The sequence below is a fragment of the Pseudonaja textilis genome, chromosome 3, assembly GCF_049901715.1.
Source record: "Pseudonaja textilis isolate UNSWEBS1 chromosome 3, rPseTex1.2, whole genome shotgun sequence".
Taxonomy (NCBI): Eukaryota; Metazoa; Chordata; class Lepidosauria; order Squamata; family Elapidae; genus Pseudonaja; species Pseudonaja textilis.
The window spans coordinates 162,089,677-162,109,005 of NC_141992.1; the positions used below are offsets into that span (position 1 = coordinate 162,089,677).

General features: G+C 35.6%; 1 protein-coding gene across 4 annotated transcripts in view; it reads left to right on the forward strand.

Moving 5' to 3' along the window:
• Positions 1–19,329, forward strand: part of LYN (LYN proto-oncogene, Src family tyrosine kinase) — a 41,843-nt gene that overhangs the window by 13,131 nt on the left and 9,383 nt on the right. For 2 of the 4 annotated variants that reach the window (XM_026706192.2, XM_087931268.1), the window contains exons 2-8: positions 10,473–10,610; positions 13,825–13,870; positions 13,966–14,074; positions 15,930–16,028; positions 16,121–16,224; positions 18,211–18,360; positions 18,995–19,147. In XM_026706192.2, coding sequence (XP_026561977.1) covers positions 10,479–10,610; positions 13,825–13,870; positions 13,966–14,074; positions 15,930–16,028; positions 16,121–16,224; positions 18,211–18,360; positions 18,995–19,147 — 793 coding nt within the window. In that variant the 5' untranslated portion in view covers positions 10,473–10,478. The remainder of the gene's footprint in view (positions 1–10,472; positions 10,611–13,824; positions 13,871–13,965; positions 14,075–15,929; positions 16,029–16,120; positions 16,225–18,210; positions 18,361–18,994; positions 19,148–19,329) is intronic. The other 2 variants (XM_026706195.2, XM_087931269.1) reach the window with 1 other exon arrangement.

A 19,329-nucleotide genomic window follows, 5' to 3' on the forward strand; every position in this document is an offset into this window, starting at 1 on the left:
TTCGACGTCTAGATCTACAACTTCGGTCATGACGCCGAAAGCGGTGCGGGCGACGCTAGCAATCTACGCATCGGAACAAGAGTAGGAACGAAGCATTCAGGCCGATGCCTAGCGTATGCATTTCTATCGCGTACTCGCACTCGTAATCGTATCGTCACTTACAATTTTTACAAAAAAGTATAGCATACTGCTGGAAAACCAGTTTATTCCTACTTTATTATTTTATGCATTTTTCACATATAAAAAGTGTACCTGCTTTGTATATGCCACCCCCCTACTTTTTGGGCTTGAAAATTTTGGAAAAAAGGGGTGGCTTATACATGGGGAAATACGGTAATTTCCAAGCCTTTTGTAATCAGATATTTTCCTCTGAATTTTCCACCTCCAAATTAATTCATTTCAATGTTCAAAGGTAACTTCATAAGTTCAAATTTTCTTCTCACTCTCTCTCTCTTTGGTCTCTGCTTTTACACACTTTCATCAAAAATAGTTCTTTATTTCTTAATTCTGGGGTACCTTAATGTTCATGTATATTGCCTGGTTCACACACTGCTCACAATTTCACTGGACCAGCAGTCTTAGTTTCCTGGACTGCCTCCCATCTCCATGGTGGCCGTTTTAGACCACCACTGCAATTTGTCTTCGGAGGGGTCTTATCTTGTCAGGGAGGGGAGATAGTCTCTCCTCAACCCCCCAAGTGGTCCTCCCCTTCTTCACCCCTTCAGGGTGGTTCTGCTCCCAATCAGGACCCTCCAACAAGCTAGGACAGAACAAAACCGTGCACAATCGTGGATTCCGCTCTGACATGATGGAAAAACAACCAGAAGTCAGGGCCGTTGTACCTTTCAATTATCACTAAATGAACTGTTGTAAGTCGAGGGCTACCTGTATATGTCCTATGATCTAAATAAGGATGCAAAGTTTGATTCACACAACCTTCAACCTTTAATTTAGTACATATTAGATGCAGTGTCTAAAGATACCATACCAGACAAGACTATGGAGTCTAGTCCTGCCTTAGGCATAAATCCTTCAACCTGAGTGACTTTGGACGGTCAGTCTTTCTTTGTCACATGTCCAAAATGTTTCTATTGAAACCTGTCTGGATGGTTATCAGGAATCAAGATTAACTCAAAGGTAACAAACAAAGCCATAACATATAGGTGTTGAAAATAAATAGTTATTTGTTCTGAAGAATCTTCAGTTGGACCACAGAAATTCAGGATAGCGGTATACTGATCTCATAATACAACATTTTTCATCAAAAGCCTATTAAATATAATTCCAATATCTCTTGCCATATTAAAGATACTACACACACCAATTTCCCCTGCCCAAACTTTTTAAAACAGATTTTTAACTTTAGGAACAATGTCAGTCTGTTCTGAAAAATGAAGCCATTTCAGTTGCTATCTTTATATCTAACAATTCTTTGCACCTAACTGGGAATTTCAACCTTTTAAAATGTCTTGTTACAAAGGAAATTACAAAATATTAAAATTCAAAAACCAAGGAATGGCATATGTCACAACCATCCATACTGTAGCTGAAACATTTAAAGACCAAAGCATTTCTCCCCCTAATAAGAGGGAATAGAGTTTTAAAAAGGTATAAAATATTATTTTAAGCCATGCCACATATTCCAGTTGTCTTCCGCACAATTAACAATACGGATCGACCATTTACTAATGCTGTGTAAATCAGTAGGGAGGGAACAGAAAGAATAATAAAGGGAATAATATTTAACGAAGGCTGATTTAAAAAAATAAAACAAACAAGACAAGAGACATAGAAGAGAAAGAAAATAATGAAGAGAAACAGCATACCAACATAGAAACAGCATTCATAATATTTTCCTATAACTCTATAATAATATTTTCCTATAACTCTATTCTGTATAATAGTTTGCACTTACATAAACAAAACAATCTTCCTCCTTCAATAGAAGCTTAATTACATATTTTTTTCATTTCTGTATGATTATGAAATGATTTCTTAGTGCCATTTGATTACTTCAAACAAAAGTAATCAGAATTCTAGTGAAATATTTGAAGTGAAGCTATTAAGTTATAGGGATGAGAAATGGAGGAAGGCCTTGTAGTTCTGAAGCCAATATGGCCAGAATTTACATAGAGTAAGAGGGTAATGACTCACTAATCTCACAGAGTTCAGCATTTGCACAGAATCTAGCATTTCCAGTTAGAACTGGGAGAGATCATTTATGGCATTAGTCATAAAAAGGTGAGCCATTCCTATTATGTTATATCAATCTATTACTAAGAAGATGCTTTGTTTCGTTTTTATACCTCACTTAATTCTGCTGGAATTTCCAAGAAGGAAGTAGCTGTATTATAGCTGGACAGTTATTTATTTTGTAACTCTGTACATTGATCTTGTTTATATCTAGAGTATGTATGAACAAAGAAAAATAAAAAGTATAGCATTTAGTTCTATTAATAATTAATACTTTTAAAAAAAGTTTAGCAACCTGTTTTCCTACTGTCACGGGGAAAAAAGGATTGCATTGGATTAGGGATTGTAGTTCTGGAAAATATTTTTTCCATAGACTAGGAAATCTTAATACAGACTTCTGTGACTCAAAAATTTGACTTGATATAATTGCTCTTCATTGAAGGGTCCTAATGCTCTTTGAACTTGGTTGTTTTCTTACAGACGTTTCATTACTCAAACTAGGTAACATCATTAGTGCACTGATATTTGGGTAATGAAACAGCTACAACAAAACACCAAGCTCAGAGGTCTATGGAGATTCTCAGTCATCCAGGTCATGGATGTCCCATAGATGCTTTTTTCAAGACGCAGTTTATGGTTTTTCTTTTAAGACATTTTGCTTTTCATCCAAGAAGCTTCTTCAGCTCTTCAGAAGCTTCTTGAATGAGAAGCAAAATGTCTTCAAAGAAAAAATCCAGAAAATCCAGTTACCTCCTGAAAAAAAGCACCTTTGGGACAACCAAGCTCAGAGAGTACCAAGGACACCTCATTTCAATTCTGATCTACAAACATTCTTTTTTATCAGTACTCTTTTTTCCGCTATCTACTGTTTAGATATAGATTTCATGTTCTTTATATTTGAGGACATGTTGCATAGTTGAATAACAAGAAAATTAGGATATTCTGCTTAGTCAAAAAATACCATATAAAAACATATTTACATTACTTCCTGAGTCTAGCTATTCAAAATAAAGTTTTCGTTTTCTTTGCTGTTTATATATTGACTACAGTTTCTTTTACAGCTTATAACAACACAAATTTGTATCCATTAGTTTTGCTGAAAAGATATTTTGTTAAGCTATTCCTCTCTAGTAAGTTTATGTGATAATGCTACCAAGATACTATCCCTCACCCCTCATAGACAAAAAAAAACAAAAAAAAAGCACAGTGATGGGTTTCCAGGCATGACTCAGATCCTCCTGACTGGTGAAATTATATACAAGGAACATTTCCTCTTTAAAGTAAGTTTGTTTTATTCCTTGGAGCATCACCGCAGAAAAGGTGGTTACTGCTTAATGCCAAAAAAGAAGCTAGTAACTAGCACCGAATGCCTTCCCCTGGTTTGTGATTATATCAATATGACTTTAATATCAGTGTATTTGGGAGAAAAGATAATCAACTGCTTTTCTTATAATTCTGGATTTATGTCTTGTTTATTTAGAAATACCAATAGTAATCATTACAGGGGACATATAAGTTATATATGCAGTTCTTACTTTTAAATCTTGATTTTAAAAATCAAGTTCATGATTACAGTTGTATGAAAATCAAATAAATACATTTAATTTTTATCTTTTGGATTCATACGTTTTCTACTGACATCTACTAATGCTGAATTATAATTTGGTTTAAAGCAACATTTTAAAGAGGAATAGAAACTAACTTTATAAAGCAATTTGCATTAAATAAGTGACATATTGACTTTATTTTTGTAGCCACTTCATATGGCTACAATTTTGTCTATGGTAAACATCTGGAAGGGGATAATGTTGATTAGGACTTTTGAGCAGAATCTATATAAATCACTCAAGTGTATCTCTAGTAAGTCAGGGATTTTAAGCTCCCAGCCACCAGACCACATTTGGCTTCCAATTATTTTGTCTGGCTATGTTCATGCAGCAGAAGAGCAACAGTTGTGCCAGGCTTCATGGATCTTCCCTAGGACTATGGGAAAAAAACCAATCTCCATGCCTGGATGGGACAGTAGCCCTTGTAGCTGAGGTTGGGATTGTCAGTTTGTTCTACATAGCTAAGACCAGTAGTACGGTAGTATAAGGATAGCAATAGCACTTAGACTTATATATGGTGCCACAATGCTTTATGCCACTCTTTTAAATGGTTTAGAAATTTAGTCAGCATATTGCCCCTAACAATCTAGATCCTTGGAAGGATGGAAAGTAGAGTCAACCTTGAGCTGATCAAGACTGAACCCCTGGCTGTGAGCAGAGTTAGCCTGCAATACTGCGTTCTAACCACTGAGCCACGATAGCTCCACAGATAGGATAAGCAAGTAGTTTGACTGTCCTGTCACCCATGACTTGTGTATTCTTTCTTGACTGCTTTCCCCTGTGGGACTCCTGCAGACAGCAGAGGACAGCAGGGCAATGAAACCAGGATCACTCAGACACTCCTGTTTTCAGTTAAGCACTAATATATGAGAGTGTGGCTACCTTAGTAATGAAGAAACAAGAAGAAACATCAGCAGAAATAGAGTGGCATTTCTCAGCAAACTAAGAATTTGATCAAGAGAAGAGACTACTTCATGGGAAGGTGATAGAGAGCCATTTCTGGTCTTCCTTAGGAGATATACCCAAATGGCTTGTGTCACTCTTGGCATTAAATCCTCCTCACATGTATGCATCCCATACATACACACAAACCCAAAGAATTGGTACTGATTTCTTCAGTACTTAATTGTATTTAATTTGAAAATCCAAGGCACCATGCTACTCCACAGTGATAATGAGAAAGCTGCATGTGGCAATTGTGTTTTCCTTCTGTGATAGATTGTACTTATTCAATCAGTTTCTAGTCTACTTTCCTTTATAAGTAAACTAAATTTGAATCAAATCTTCAGGAATTGCAGCCTCTTCTGAGAGATGACTTATGCCAAATGAAAGACACAACATTTTTTTGCTTTAAAGAAAATTGCCAAATAACATTCTTAACTCTTGGTAGAACGGGACACAATTTGTCAGACATAGTTCATTTTACTTTGGTATATCGTGCCAAGTTTCCAGTGTGGTTACAGTGTATGATGTTATTCTCTAACAACCAAAGTAAATAATAGTATTCTGGTCAATGAAAAATACTGCCAAGTAAGTAGGCAAAGTAAGATAGTGAAAACAGAGCTCTGTTTTGTGGGGGTTGGTGGTGTCTATAAAGGCATGTTTAATGCTAATCTTCCTTTATGACCCAGTAGAGTTCAGTGGCTAAGACACTGAGCTTGTCGATTAGAAGGGTTGGCAGTTTGGCAATAACAGAGTGATCAGTGCTAGGGATTTGTCTCAGCTTCTGCCAACCTAGTAGTTCAAAAGTATGTAAAAATGCTAGTAGAAAAATAGGGACTAAATGCCTTCGGCATTTAGTCATGCCGGCCACATGACCTCAGAGACGTCTTCGGACAGCGCTGGCTTTTCAGCTTTGTAACGGAGATGAGCACTGCCCCCTAGAGCCGGAAATGACAAGCACATATGTGCGAGGGGAACCTTTACCTTTAGAGACTTTTGAATTAGCATATAAAGGGGAGAATCTAAGAGCCTTTGCACTAATAAACTAGTGCTCATATAATTGACATGACAGTGTGAAAATCCTGACATAGACAGTACTCTATATTAAGAAAAAATTCCAAGTTTATATAGCCTGTGGAAATGTATTTCATTCTGGCAAGATTCACATGCACTGAGGCACAGTGAAGGTTGTTTAGTTTCAATTAACACAAACAATGAAGCTAAACAATTGTGTCATTCACTAATAATTTCCTACTATTTTTGAAATAGTAGGAAATATGATAAGTAACATGAACCTAGTATGGATTCAGAACCATTGATCCATCAGTCTTTTTTACTTTGATTAGCAGAAGCTCTTCCTATTTTTAAAAAAAAAATCCTATCTTAATATCCAAGACTCTTTTAAATATATCAGAAATGGAACCTAAAATTATGGTGTATATGGTTTAGCATTAATTTATAACAATATTTATTTTTAATTGTTTCATGCTAGTAAGATCTCATTGTTTCTTTTTTCTTGTCAGTATTTACTGCAGAATATGGCTTTCTATGCAGTATAGCAGAAGTTAATGTTTCCCATAACAATGAGGTTGCTTTACAGAGATGTTGCCATAAGAGAGTAACAGTATGTGCAGATCTTTAACTGGCTGAGCATATGCCAACATTAATCAAAGAAGAGCATATTTCCAGGGGCCGGATACATCACATGCAAACCATACCCACCCCAGTTCCGCAGAGGCAAAAAATGTCACAATACATCAATATGTGTCATGTGACACGATCGAGTTTGACGCCTTGCTTTAATGGAATTAGTTTGTGGTCATTTCTTATTTGTCCAGTGTTCAGAGAAACTCCATGGACTGTCTTATAATGCCTATAAAAACCTAAATTTTGTATTCAAACTTTGTTGCTATTTAAAGAAAGGTGAAGTAAAGTTGGACTCTTTTGTCAAATAAGATGAAGTTTGAGAAGCTGATGGTATTTCTGCCTTTTCTTGTTTCTTCTGCCCTCATTTACAGGGATCATAATAAAGACTGTCTTTGGGACAGTAAGAATGTGTGAGAGAGACTTGTACACAAGACATTTCTGGGCTACTGTTTTGTCTCTTTTTACTGAAGATATTTTTTTCTGTTATTTATTTAATTCCAGTATCAAAACTAGGAACCGAGATTGACAGGAAATAATTAACTTGCAGACCTGTGGATATCACGGGAAGATCAGTGTTCTACGTAACAGCTGTAGCATGAATTTCTTACCCAACAGCAGGCTACCTCCTTTTCTCTCTTCCTGTTGCTTTCCCCACAGTTTCTTCATCTGTTCCCTTTGCTGCATTAGCAGTTTCCAACCTTTGGCAAATTTTACTTCCCTCCTTAAAGGGTGCAAGTTGTTCTCAGGAATGCAATCAAAAGTTCTAAACTTTGAAGGACTGCAATACGTAGTTCACAGAGATGTTAGTGGAAAAAAAGATACAAAAAGATAATTGGGAGTAGTAGAGAAAGGAGAATGTTTCCAGAAAGAAGACTAACTGAATAAACAAAAATGATTTTAAGAGTGCAAGGAAGGATTTAATTACAGTATGATCAATCTGATAAAGTGGAACTGTATGTAAGGGACCCAAACCAAAGATTATTTGGGGAAAAAATAAAAGAATGTAACTTTACCCTTATTTACATTTTCTTGTGAAAACTGCTTTTAAAGCATTGCTGTAGAAATGCTCAGTTAAAGTCATTCTTCAACTCTCAAATATGTTTAATCTTAAATTACAGTATTTTTAGGTACTGAGCAAAGAGAATATTAGAGTATACTAAACACTTATTTGTAGAAAGATGCTTAGCCCATGAAGAGATGATACTTTTTCTCCTTTTCAGGAGGTCTCTCTTGAATCTTTAAGAGACACTTTACATATAATGGCCTGGCATTAAAAATAAAAAGCAACTGATATTTAGATCTGAGGGCCAAATTTCATAGATCAGTGAAGATCACTAGATGCACTTGGGCTAATCTTGATTTTGCTTTCTTTCATGATTCTTTTAAGAATAAATTGAAAAATGTCCTCTAATTCCTTAAGAGGTCAGCTACATTTTCAAAACAAAATTAAAATAATCTAAAAAAAATAAAGCAGATTGGAGCAGAGTTTTATGGCATTGAAGCAAAGTTGTGTTTTTATATTTCTGTCTTTTAAACTTCATGTCATTCCCTTTTCAAATTTCTGGATCATTCAGTGGAAGCATTTGTAATATTTCTTTTTCTCACTTGGATGGGGAAAAAAGAGATGAGGGGAAGGATTTGTCACAAATTTCTCAGTACTAAACAACTGGCCTGACCTGTAGTGTTAATATTTCCCAAATGTGTAAGTAGGGAAGAGAACTTTCCCAGGAACTCATGGGATCAAAGGTCAGATAGTCAACTTAAAGGTACTGATAAGTTATGGGTACAAGTAACTTATGCATTTTTGCAAACTTGTTGCAACATGATAATTTATACTTGTATTTTGATTTCAGGACACTGCTGTACAAAGGAAAATTACTCAGGAAATATTTGTTAAAATAGGAAAGTACTTAGCATCTAAAAATAAATAGCTAGATATGGTCACTCTCAACACACATAAAATTATTGTCTCTGAATGGAATTTATGACAAAATGTAGCATGTGTATTAACACTATTCATCTTATACCCATTTTTTCTTAATTAAAGATAATTTGAGCCAGTTTGTTGTTGGCTGGAAACCAATGAAACTGTGAGTTCTACTCCTGCCTTAGAAAGAAAAACTGCTGAGTGACCTTGGACCAGTCACTTCTTCTTATCCCTAGGAAGGAGGCAATGGCAACCACTTCTGAAAAACCTGGGCAAGAAAGCTACAAGGATTTGTCCAGGCAGAGTCCAAAAACCAAACACAATTGAATGAGTAAGATTGACAAAACCAGAAATCCAGAATTCAAAGCAGCATCATTAAAAATACAGAAACTATGGATTTGAAATAAATTTGCAATGGGGAGTACAGATAAATTCCAATAATCTTTTAATCTGGAATTCTCCTTGTCTTCCCAGTACTGTCAGCACATGGTCAGTCCTTGTTAAGATAGCTTTGTTCTTCATGCCTATTCATTGGGATTATGCTTCTTAAACATTTTGATTGAATGATTATGATTCAGAAGTGCTTAAGATTACCTTGAATTTGTTGATACCTCTCTGAGAACTTAGATGGAACTTCATCCACTTCGTACATATTAGGAATATATACAGCAACTATGTTTCTTTTTCTATTATTTATACCTAGGATTTTATCAAGCTACCAGTGTGTTATATTGCTTCATGTGCGATTTTTCTTATTACCAATAAAAGAACCAATAGATTGACTTTGCTTTAGTTTTTTAATAGGCTGTTATAGGCTTGTCTCTAGCCCTGTGGTGGCGAACCTATGGCATGCGTGACACAGGTGGCACACAGAGCCCTCTCCATGGGCATGCATGCCATTGCCCCAGCTTAGCTCCACCATGCAAGTGCGCGGGTTTCCCACTGGCCAGCTGGCCCTCAGGTTTCTGCTGCACAAGGGCAGGGGCACATGCGTGGGGATGCACATGCATGCGCAGGGCATGCATGATGCATTTTGGCTATGCTCATGTTTGTGCTTTGCGCACTCATGGCAAAAAAGTTCGCCATCACTGCTCTAGCCTTTTCCTCTTTCTAGAACTATGCTGAAATGATAGCTATGGAACCAGGGGTGGGATCCGACTGGTGTAACTACCGCTTTGGTGATTTGGCGACTTGCACGCTGCATGCACGTTTGGAGCATCGTCAGCTTTGCTGCCCAAACAGCTGAGCAGCACAGCACTATTTTCCTGCTTTTTCAACTGCAGCTGTACTGCGCAAAGCAGCTGAAGTTGAAAAAGCAGGAAATAAAAGTCAGGTAAGAGCCCGGGCAGGCGGGTGGGCCAAACAGCAGCAGACATAGAACTGGTTCTATGTCTGCTGCATTTCAGAGCTACCAGTTCTACAGAGCTGGACAGAACCGGGAGAATCCCACCCCATTCCTTCATTTTGCCAGGAGCACAAAGCAGTTGCTACGGTACCAGGTACCAATCTGGAAGAGCCTTCTGATTTTTCCAAATAAATAATAAAAACAATGTCAGGAAATCATGACACTTAACATGATTTTTATGAATTTTTTTCTTGATTTCAGTAAACATTCAGGATGCATTCTCTCAAGCAATATACACTTTACCAATTTCTAAAACCTCAGTTAAATCCCAGGACATTAATCATGAGAAGTTTAAATTTAGAAGGGATGAACATACAGCAAATGTAAATGCAAAACATAGCGATCTTTCACTCACCTTTCAACTTTATAAACTATTACATTTATAAAGCATATTGTAAAAATTATGGAACATAGATGATCATCATTGTGTAAATGTAATATATGTCAGATCCTGAAGATAAAGCAGAAATCCCTTTTATTTAGATACAATAACTGCTATATATAAATATTAGTTTTCAGGGTTATATGCAAAGTGAAAATAAAAACCTTATGTGAAACCTTGGGCTAAACACCCAAATGATTTTGTCTGTTTAAAGATATCACACAAATCTCTTTGGGGACAATGTTTTATTATTTATATGCTGCTGCCAAGGTGGAAAGCTCCCCGCAAATTCATATAGGTTTGACTATGTGAATACATATGACAGCATTTTTGTCTAATCTTTCCATTGTTTTGTTTTTGTCCCAACAGGAAAATATGGGATGTATAAAATCCAAACAAAAAGACAATCTGCATGGAGATGGGCTAGATGTGAAGAACAAATCAGTACGTAAAACTGAACGAACTATTTATGTGAGGGATCCAACGTCAAATAAACAGCAAAGGCCAGTAAGTAGATAGTTTCAGGGAAGAATTCCAACACTGAGATTGCAGTTTGACTGGCATATCTTAAGTGTTTATTTCATTAAAACAGCCAACACAACACATAACCAGAATGAAAATTACATTTTCATGGACTGCAGTTTAATTTTGTGGCAGAGGGTTCATTAGCCCATAAGGAATGTACCTGAAATCCAGAACCTTATGTCTTTGAGTCCGCAGTTCCAACTAAGAGCAGTTTAAATATATAACCTTGCATTTATAGATCATTAAGCAGTGTCAGTTTCACTGTAGTATCTTGGAAATACATTCTTTAAAAAAAACCCTCTTTTTTAACACATTCACGATGGAAGAAATTGCTTTAGAATTAATTTTCTTCAGTTGAACTGACGAAGCCCCTTGGATGAGGAGCAAACATCTTCAAGGAAAAACAAAGAAAGCCCTGTTGCTTTTTTGAAAAAAAGCATCTTTGGGACAACCATGACCTGGATGATTCTCCATAGACTTCAGGTTGGGAGTAAATGCCTCCCAATGCAGCTACAGAGGGGGAAGTGGTAGAAGACACTGACTGCAAGCACAGTGAAAGTATTTATTCTTGTAGGAAATAAACTACAGGTAGTCCTTGACTTACAAAAGTTCATTTAGTAACTGTTCAAAGTTACAACAGCACTGAAAAAGTGACTTACGACTGTATTTCAGAGTTACGACCTTTGCAGCATGGCCATGATCACATGGTCAAAATTCGGACACTTGGCAACTGGTTCATATTTATGACCATTGCAGTGTCCCAGGGTCATGTGATCACCTTTGAGACTTTCTGACAAGCAGAGTCAATGGTAAAGCCAGATTCCCTTAACAACCAGGTTAGTAACTTATCAACTGCAGTGATTCACTTAACAACTGAGGCAAGAAAGGTCATAAAATAGGGCAAAACTTACTTACCAAATGTTTCACTTAACAACAGACATTTTGGACTCAGTTGTGGACATAAGTCGAGGTCTACCTGTATTAAACTAAGATGGGCCTTGGCCTAGTATTAATGCTAATTCTTTTGCAGAGCGCTGCATGCAAAGTGTCTAAGGAGCTTTGCAGGGGTTTTTTTAAGTATTAATTTTTTTACCATCTTCAGGGTTCAAAAATATTTTTTAAACTATGCAGTCTTCAAAGGTTACAGAGATACTGTATTAATTCTCATAAAACATATGCTAAGAGGAGGCTGGGCTTTCCATTTTCAAGATGGATGCCTTCATAAAATACTTTTTTTCATTTAAGAAAAATTGCTACAGATAAGAAAGATAAATTGCAACAGAAACCTATGTGTAAGAAAGTCTTAAAGCCAAAACTGAATATTATTGTTCTTTTTAAAGTTTGGGAACCAAGAACTAGATAATGCACCTGGCAATTTTATCCATTACAGGATAACTGTTTTTTAGTTATCATATGGTAAGAATACCAGCTGGGGTTACATACTGTGCTAAAGCTTGCCATGCATGACTTTACTCATTTGAGGTTGTTTTTAATGAAGAAGAATAACTAATAGAATACAAAGTATTGCCTTAAAGAAAATCTGCATTTCAATGAACAGGTACAGAACATTATTTAAAAATTGAATGGCACTTTATTGTATTATTGGACCTACCTACCTGCCCCCAAAATAATATGCAAAGATGAGATGATAAACAATAGGAATGTACAGCAATCTGGATTTTAAAGAGAAAATAAAATTTTTGATGCACCAAGTTGCTCATTGTGCCTTTGATGGAAATCCTTTTAGAAGCTGAACTTTTTCTAATCTTCCTTCCAACTCCAGGAAAAGATGCGTTTGAATTAAGGAAGTGACAGTACATGGAATGTCTGAGTCCACACTTTCTCTAAATCACCTTTTTATTCAAATCTCAATTATTCCACAGCCCTATGGAAAAGGGTCTCAGGAAGCTATAAAAGGGTCTCAGGAAGCAGTGGAGGAAAGCAGCTTACCATTTGATAAATGGGGCTTCTATTCCATTTACTGCCCATCGCAGTAGCCATTTGGTACCCAAGATTTAAAATCTGCCTTCATAACTCCTAAAGTGTCCACCAACTGCAAGATGACTGCATTAACTATAATTATATTTTAGATTAATACAATATATAATTTTAGTCCTTCTAGATTATTTAACAAAACATGTTTTGTGTGAATTCAGCCTAGGCAACTACAGACAATTCTTCTTACAAGTTACATGAGCTGCTAACATGATAAGGAGTAGCATTGCTGATGATTAGCATTTCAATTCAGCAGGATTTCAGAATTGGCTGGATTTCACCAGTTCCCCCTTTTAAAAAAATGCAAGGCTATGCTCCATTTAATTTTCTTACAGTGTTGTGGGCTGATTGGAACATCACTGAAAATGTTAGCTACTTCTGCACTGGATTGCCTTCTGTCAGAATAACACAGTTGGAACTCAAGTGATCTAGGAGGGGACCACTGTGCCAAGAATCCCTTAATATATCAACTTTACTCTACTTACTGGATAGTTGAAAAAGCTTTTGAAGAATAATCGACAATCATCTAGTAATATATTCACAAACCACATTTTAAAATGGAAAAGCATTCTATTAAAATAAATGTATATATAAAAATATAATTTTGACAAATAAGTAAATTTGTTTTTACCAAAAGTAGATCAATTTTGTTTTCAGAAAAACCACAAAATACTGATATTCCAGCCAAAATGTTCAATTGTGCCATAAATATTTTTAGCAATAGCCTAGTATTGCAGAATGTCCAACAATTTTAAATAACCTAAAAATGCATGCTGACTTTGAATAAATTTTATTCATTGTCCAGTGGAACAGATTAGGTTGTATACGAGTCCTTGTTGACATGGAATTCATTTTTATAGGCATATTGAACACTTTCTAGTTGTTGTTCTATAAATAGACATCCACCCAATTGGCTCTTGCAAATTTTTTCCAGGAATGTTTTTATAAATCTATATAGCATTGAAGCTTATAGAAGAACCATGGTGGTTCAGGTAAAAGAGCAATCATTTAGTTTCCAAAATGGCTTTATTAGGACAGGAATTTCCTGATAAATTTGTATGTGTGGATATTTCAAACCTAAGTGCAGATATTTAAAATACAACCCAAAATAAAATAATCAGCATAAGAAAAACCCTATAGGATCTGTATTTTAAATTAAAATAAGTTTGACGATATCAAATAACGTATTATTTTGTTTTAGGGAAATGAAGATATTCTTTTGCCAGGTCAAAGGTTCTATCATGAAGGTATGTTTATAGAAAATCATTGATTGCTACAACAAATTGCTATTGTTTGAGTGTAATAAATGAGTAAGAATATATTTATTGCATTTCTCAATTAGATGAGGAGAAAGAACATGGGGACATTGTGATAGCCTTATATATTTATGAAGGCATGCATGAAGATGACTTGTCCTTTAAAAAAGGAGAAAAAATGAGAATTCTGGAGGAGTAAGTATAAGTATAGAAGTCTTGTCCTGATTTTATTTACTTCTGTGTAATCATGAGGTTAGGGGTATGCTCAGCAATTAAACTGGCCATTTTAATTCTAGTAGATCAAACCTGGTTCATGTTATAAAACTAATGAAGGTAGCATTGTGCTGGGTAAAAACTGGGAAGGACTGCATTTATTGGCCATGAAGTTCACAAGATAATGGATTGTTATTCAACTTAACCTGTTCTGACCAGATGACCAATTGGAAAGGTATAATAAAAGGACATTGGACTATTGCACAACCCTGTGTATACTTTCAAATTCAGTCTCCAGGATCTCTTATTGAAGAATTGATTAGAAGTTCAGAAGGAGATGTCCTACAGGTTTTAAAGGGAGTTTTTGTTCCCATTTATCTTCATTTAACATGTTTGTAAACGTATAATACTAAAACATACATATACTGTATCTATATAGCCATAGCCATTAATAGCTGTGTAATATTTCTTTCCATTTAAAAGTCACATGGTTTTTCTTTGTCCATGAAATATTGCTTTAATCATCAATAACTGAATTTAAACATTCTTGGGATAATCTATCTGACAAAGTTTTTTTTTTTAATTAAAAAATCAAAAACCTCAAAGGGCAGATTCGAATAATCCCCTGGGTATTTTTCTGCCATCAGTTTTCTATGTTTAATAAAAACTATCAATCTCTAGCTATTGCTATAAAAAAACAAATCACTTTCTATGCAAATGCAAATACAGAAATTAATGCTGACCTATATATTTATTAAATTATGCAGTCATCTAAACCTGTGTGATAAGTAATACTAGTTTTGGAAGTGAATTGCAGGATTTAATATGCATGAGGTCTCAAATCAGTTTTGATTCTTAACATAGTTAACAGGTAATATGTTGGGCATACTTTGGCAGCATACTAAACCATTTACCTTTAGCTGTGAAAGGAACAGAAGTGCTTGGATTCACTGGCTTAGCTTTCTACCCAGCCTGTCTGAGAAAGTTATTATGGGCAAATGAAGATGTCTTTCACCAAAGGAGACTAGGGGTGGTGCACAACAAATGGATAAAACCACATATAAAAACCATAGATGTAAAAAGATACAAAAATCACATTTACAGTAACCTTATAAAAACAGAGGTACAGGCTTTTGGCAAAGAGGGAATAAAAACAACCAGCTCAAAATTAAATCACCTAAGAATGGGTCCAGTTCCCTGGTATCGTAGTGTGCCTTACCATCAGAGAATGAGGTTACTTCTGGCATTGAACAAAATATATTTTGAAAGATAATGCTCATCTTACGACCACTTACTTAACAAGGATTTGAAGTTACAACAATACCCAGAAAAGCTATTTACCACCCATTTCCCAAGTTGTGGTAAGCAGACATATTCCCATGGTCCATGATCATCAATATGACCATGTGCACGTCCTGCAGTCACATGACTGTGATTTGTGACATTTTTTTGCTGATTTTCTCATTCCAATTGCATCATTCATTTAACCACCACCACAAGAAATGTTGAAAAATTGGAGATCTGGTCACATGATGCCAAAATTTATGACCACAACAACTTACGACAGTAATTCCGGCTTATAAGTTGAGAACTACCTGTGATTTATTTACATCTACAGTTAAACAAAGCAAATAGTGTTAGGTAAAAAGGCCCAAATGAGGCAACTATTTCAATGAATGTGATTCATGCCAAAGCATTAATCCTGGATTAGTATGATGTCTGAAAATAGTTATTATTTCCTTCAGTTGAAATGTAAGCTTCTTTGAATGCTACTGAGGTTGATCAGTAAAGTCTTCTTTACAAAAATAACAGTGATTATTTTACTCTTTTTTTTTAGACATGGTGAATGGTGGAGGGCTAAGTCCCTTGTAACGAAAAAAGAAGGATTTATCCCAAGCAATTATGTTGCAAAAGTCAATACTTTAGAAACAGAAGAGTAGGTTTCTTATCTTTTAAGTATTTGATTTTCTTTGCTTTTTTTCTAATGTTTGGATAAAAATAAAATATTTTTTAAAATAATACTTTCAGATGGTTCTTTAAAGACATAACCAGAAAAGATGCAGAAAGGCAACTTCTAGCTCCAGGAAATTCTCCTGGAGCATTCCTGATCAGAGAGAGTGAAACATTAAAAGGTAAGTTTTCTGGATTTCATTGGATCTGAAAATAAATTCAATTTTCTGTCTCTTACATGTTTGTGACACAAACTTTTGAATAAGCTTCTGTATGATCAAATATATTTGCAACATCTATGACAAAAAAATCTTTCTTACAATCAACAAACCAGAATCTAACAGACTTTCCTACTTTTTCTAGATTCCTTCTAAAGAGAGTTATTGACCAGAAATAAGATTTTCGGGTTATCTTTAATTATAATATACATTGCTATTTAAATTGATGCTTTCTTCCTTTGATTTACATTGCTTCCCAACTTAACAAAAGAACTTATAATTGGATAATAGCATAAAAACAAAACAGGGAATACCAGAACAGAACAGCAAAACAATCAAGGTCAACAAATGCACAATCCATTAAAAAGATCAGGCCTAATGCCCAGTGAAAGCCAGGTTTTCAGGGCCTTAAAGGCTAGCAGACTTGTGGCCATCTGTGACAGAGAAGGCATGGCAGCCGGATTCTGCCAGGTAACATAAGAAGGGACCTGAAACATGCCTACCTGCCAGATATCAAGAAATGAGAGAAGGAGGCACAGGTGTCTCATAAATAATATGGCCGTGTGCAATGGCACACAATGGTACATCAATTTATACCTGTAATTATTCATACAATAAATTTTTTTCTAGGTAGAAGGCAGCTTTATATAGAGCATGTTGCATTAGTCCATATGAAAAGCGACTAAGACATGAGTGATTGTCCCCCAATCTGGAAAGTATGGAATTTAGTATCTGAAAGAGCTTCTTGGCCCAGACTGCTGTCTCCCGTTTCAGCAGAGCCAAGACCATAAAAGGATCCCCAAACTGTGCTCCAGTTCTGTCTGAGAGAATACAATTTTATCCAGAACTGAAGGAGGACAGAGGAAAGTCTGAGCGACAGCTGTTCTTTCCCATTCAGGGACTCCAGGTTTTCTAGAGATTGGGAAGGAACCTTAGCAATATGACTTGGTTGCTCTAGGTTGGGAGTTATATAACTGGATATGGTATTGATGATTTATGACCTAGTGGCTTTGTTGACTGTTAAATAAGAATAGAGAGAGAGTACAACCTGAGGGAACCCATAGAGAAAAAAAATGTTAAATTGCCCTCCATCTCCACCAGATGCCAGCTCAGCCATATGATTATGGTTTCCAGGTTTGTGATGTATGATGAAAAGGAAAGTGTTTAAGGGGTGGAAATGATTAGGATTCTATTTTACAATCATTTGAGACTCTTATTAAAGTCAAATTCTATCACTATTCAGCTATAACATAATACAATTGTTCAAATGTGTAAGAAATGCAGTTGGAATGAGTGATACTGTGAGAAAAATAGTTTATAAGATGATTAACTATAGTGGAAAAATAGAAACAGAGTCCCATGATTATTTTCCTTGTTCTGAATCATTGCTTGTTTGGAAAGAGTCAGAATTGTTCACCCAGGAAAAATGTTGTTTTTTTTTTTTTAAAGAAACATTTTTAAACAAAAGGGAATGCTAACAGAAGCCTGTTTTTTAAAAGTAAATTTTGTTTTATTGCAATCTGTTTAGTAAGCGTTAGAAAAATATCAATCTGATGGACCTAGCGTTTATTGTCTTACTGCGACAGTAGGTAGCAATGACTTTGGGAGATGGAGGAAGAGAAGCATCCAGAACAATTCTCAGATATGAAGCAATTAGCATGCAGAAGGGAGATGGGAAGGCAAACATCTCAAAAGGGACCCTTCCTAATATTTTGGGTTTTGACAGCAATGGGGGAGAAACCTACTTTAAGACTTGCAATATTATATGAATACAACCTTACAATAACGTAGAAGTAGTACTTCTGGGTGGGCTCCTTGTCTGGACTACCTTACAAAGCTGACACAGTTTAACCTTTTCTTTATTAACATTGTTTATATGTTATTATTTTAAAGATAGCAACCAAATGGCAATTATTTTATGGTTTATTGTTGGTTTGGTTTTGTCCACAGGTAGTTATTCATTATCCATAAGAGACCATGATGGACAAAATGGTGATGTTGTTAAGCACTACAAAATCAGAAGCTTAGACAATGGAGGGTATTACATCTCTCCAAGAATTACTTTTCCCTGCATCAGTGATATGATCAAACATTATCAAAGTAAGTCAGCAGATTTTCTAAAGTACCTATAAAATACTAGCCAAGATGGAAAACATTTCTGCATTTCAAATTCAAATAGATTTTGACTTATAGGATAATTGTGTCAAGGGTGAGCATAGTATAAGTCCAGGAGAAATTTCAGGAAGGAGCAGATTGAAATAATCAAAAGGCATATATCAATGTGAAACCAAGATAAATGCAGCTTGAGGAATATCAGATTGGCTTGAAACAGAATACTTTTCAGATTATCAACATTGTAAATATTTGTATAACACTGTGGCAGTCTTGTGAACATATTTGCTGTGGGAAAGAAAAACCACAGTTGATATTAAAGGGAGTGCAATTTAGTTCATTCACAATAACATTTTATATAGGTATCTTTGGCTCTTTCATTTCCCTTAAGAAAGGTTGGATAAGTACACATAGTTCCAATGTAATTATCCCCATATAACTTTTTGCGGCTGCATCACAGGATCACACTAATCTTAACTGATAGTCAACTTGAGGATGAAAAACAAATGCCACAGAATCTGTGGCATTAAAATGTAATCCTGTCCTCTAGAAAGAAAATACAGCTATACAGGCTCTGAAAATGTATCATTATACAAATATAGGATGTTTGTTTCTTAAACAGAACAAGCGGATGGCTTATGCAGAAAGCTAGAGAAAGCATGTATTAGTCCTAAGCCACAGAAACCGTGGGATAAAGATGCCTGGGAAATCCCTCGAGATTCAATCAAATTAGTGAAAAAACTTGGAGCGGGTCAATTCGGAGAAGTTTGGATGGGTAAGGTACTCACTTGTATTATAAAGACAATTTCTCATATGCTTATAACATGTAAATAGCAGAGAGTAAGTAGAAGAGGATAGAGGAACTATGGCCCCTGAGTCTTCCTCGTAATATCTATCATGGACATGATTACTGAGAAATGGGAATGCTATTTTCTGGCATCTTGAGGCAGGAAATAC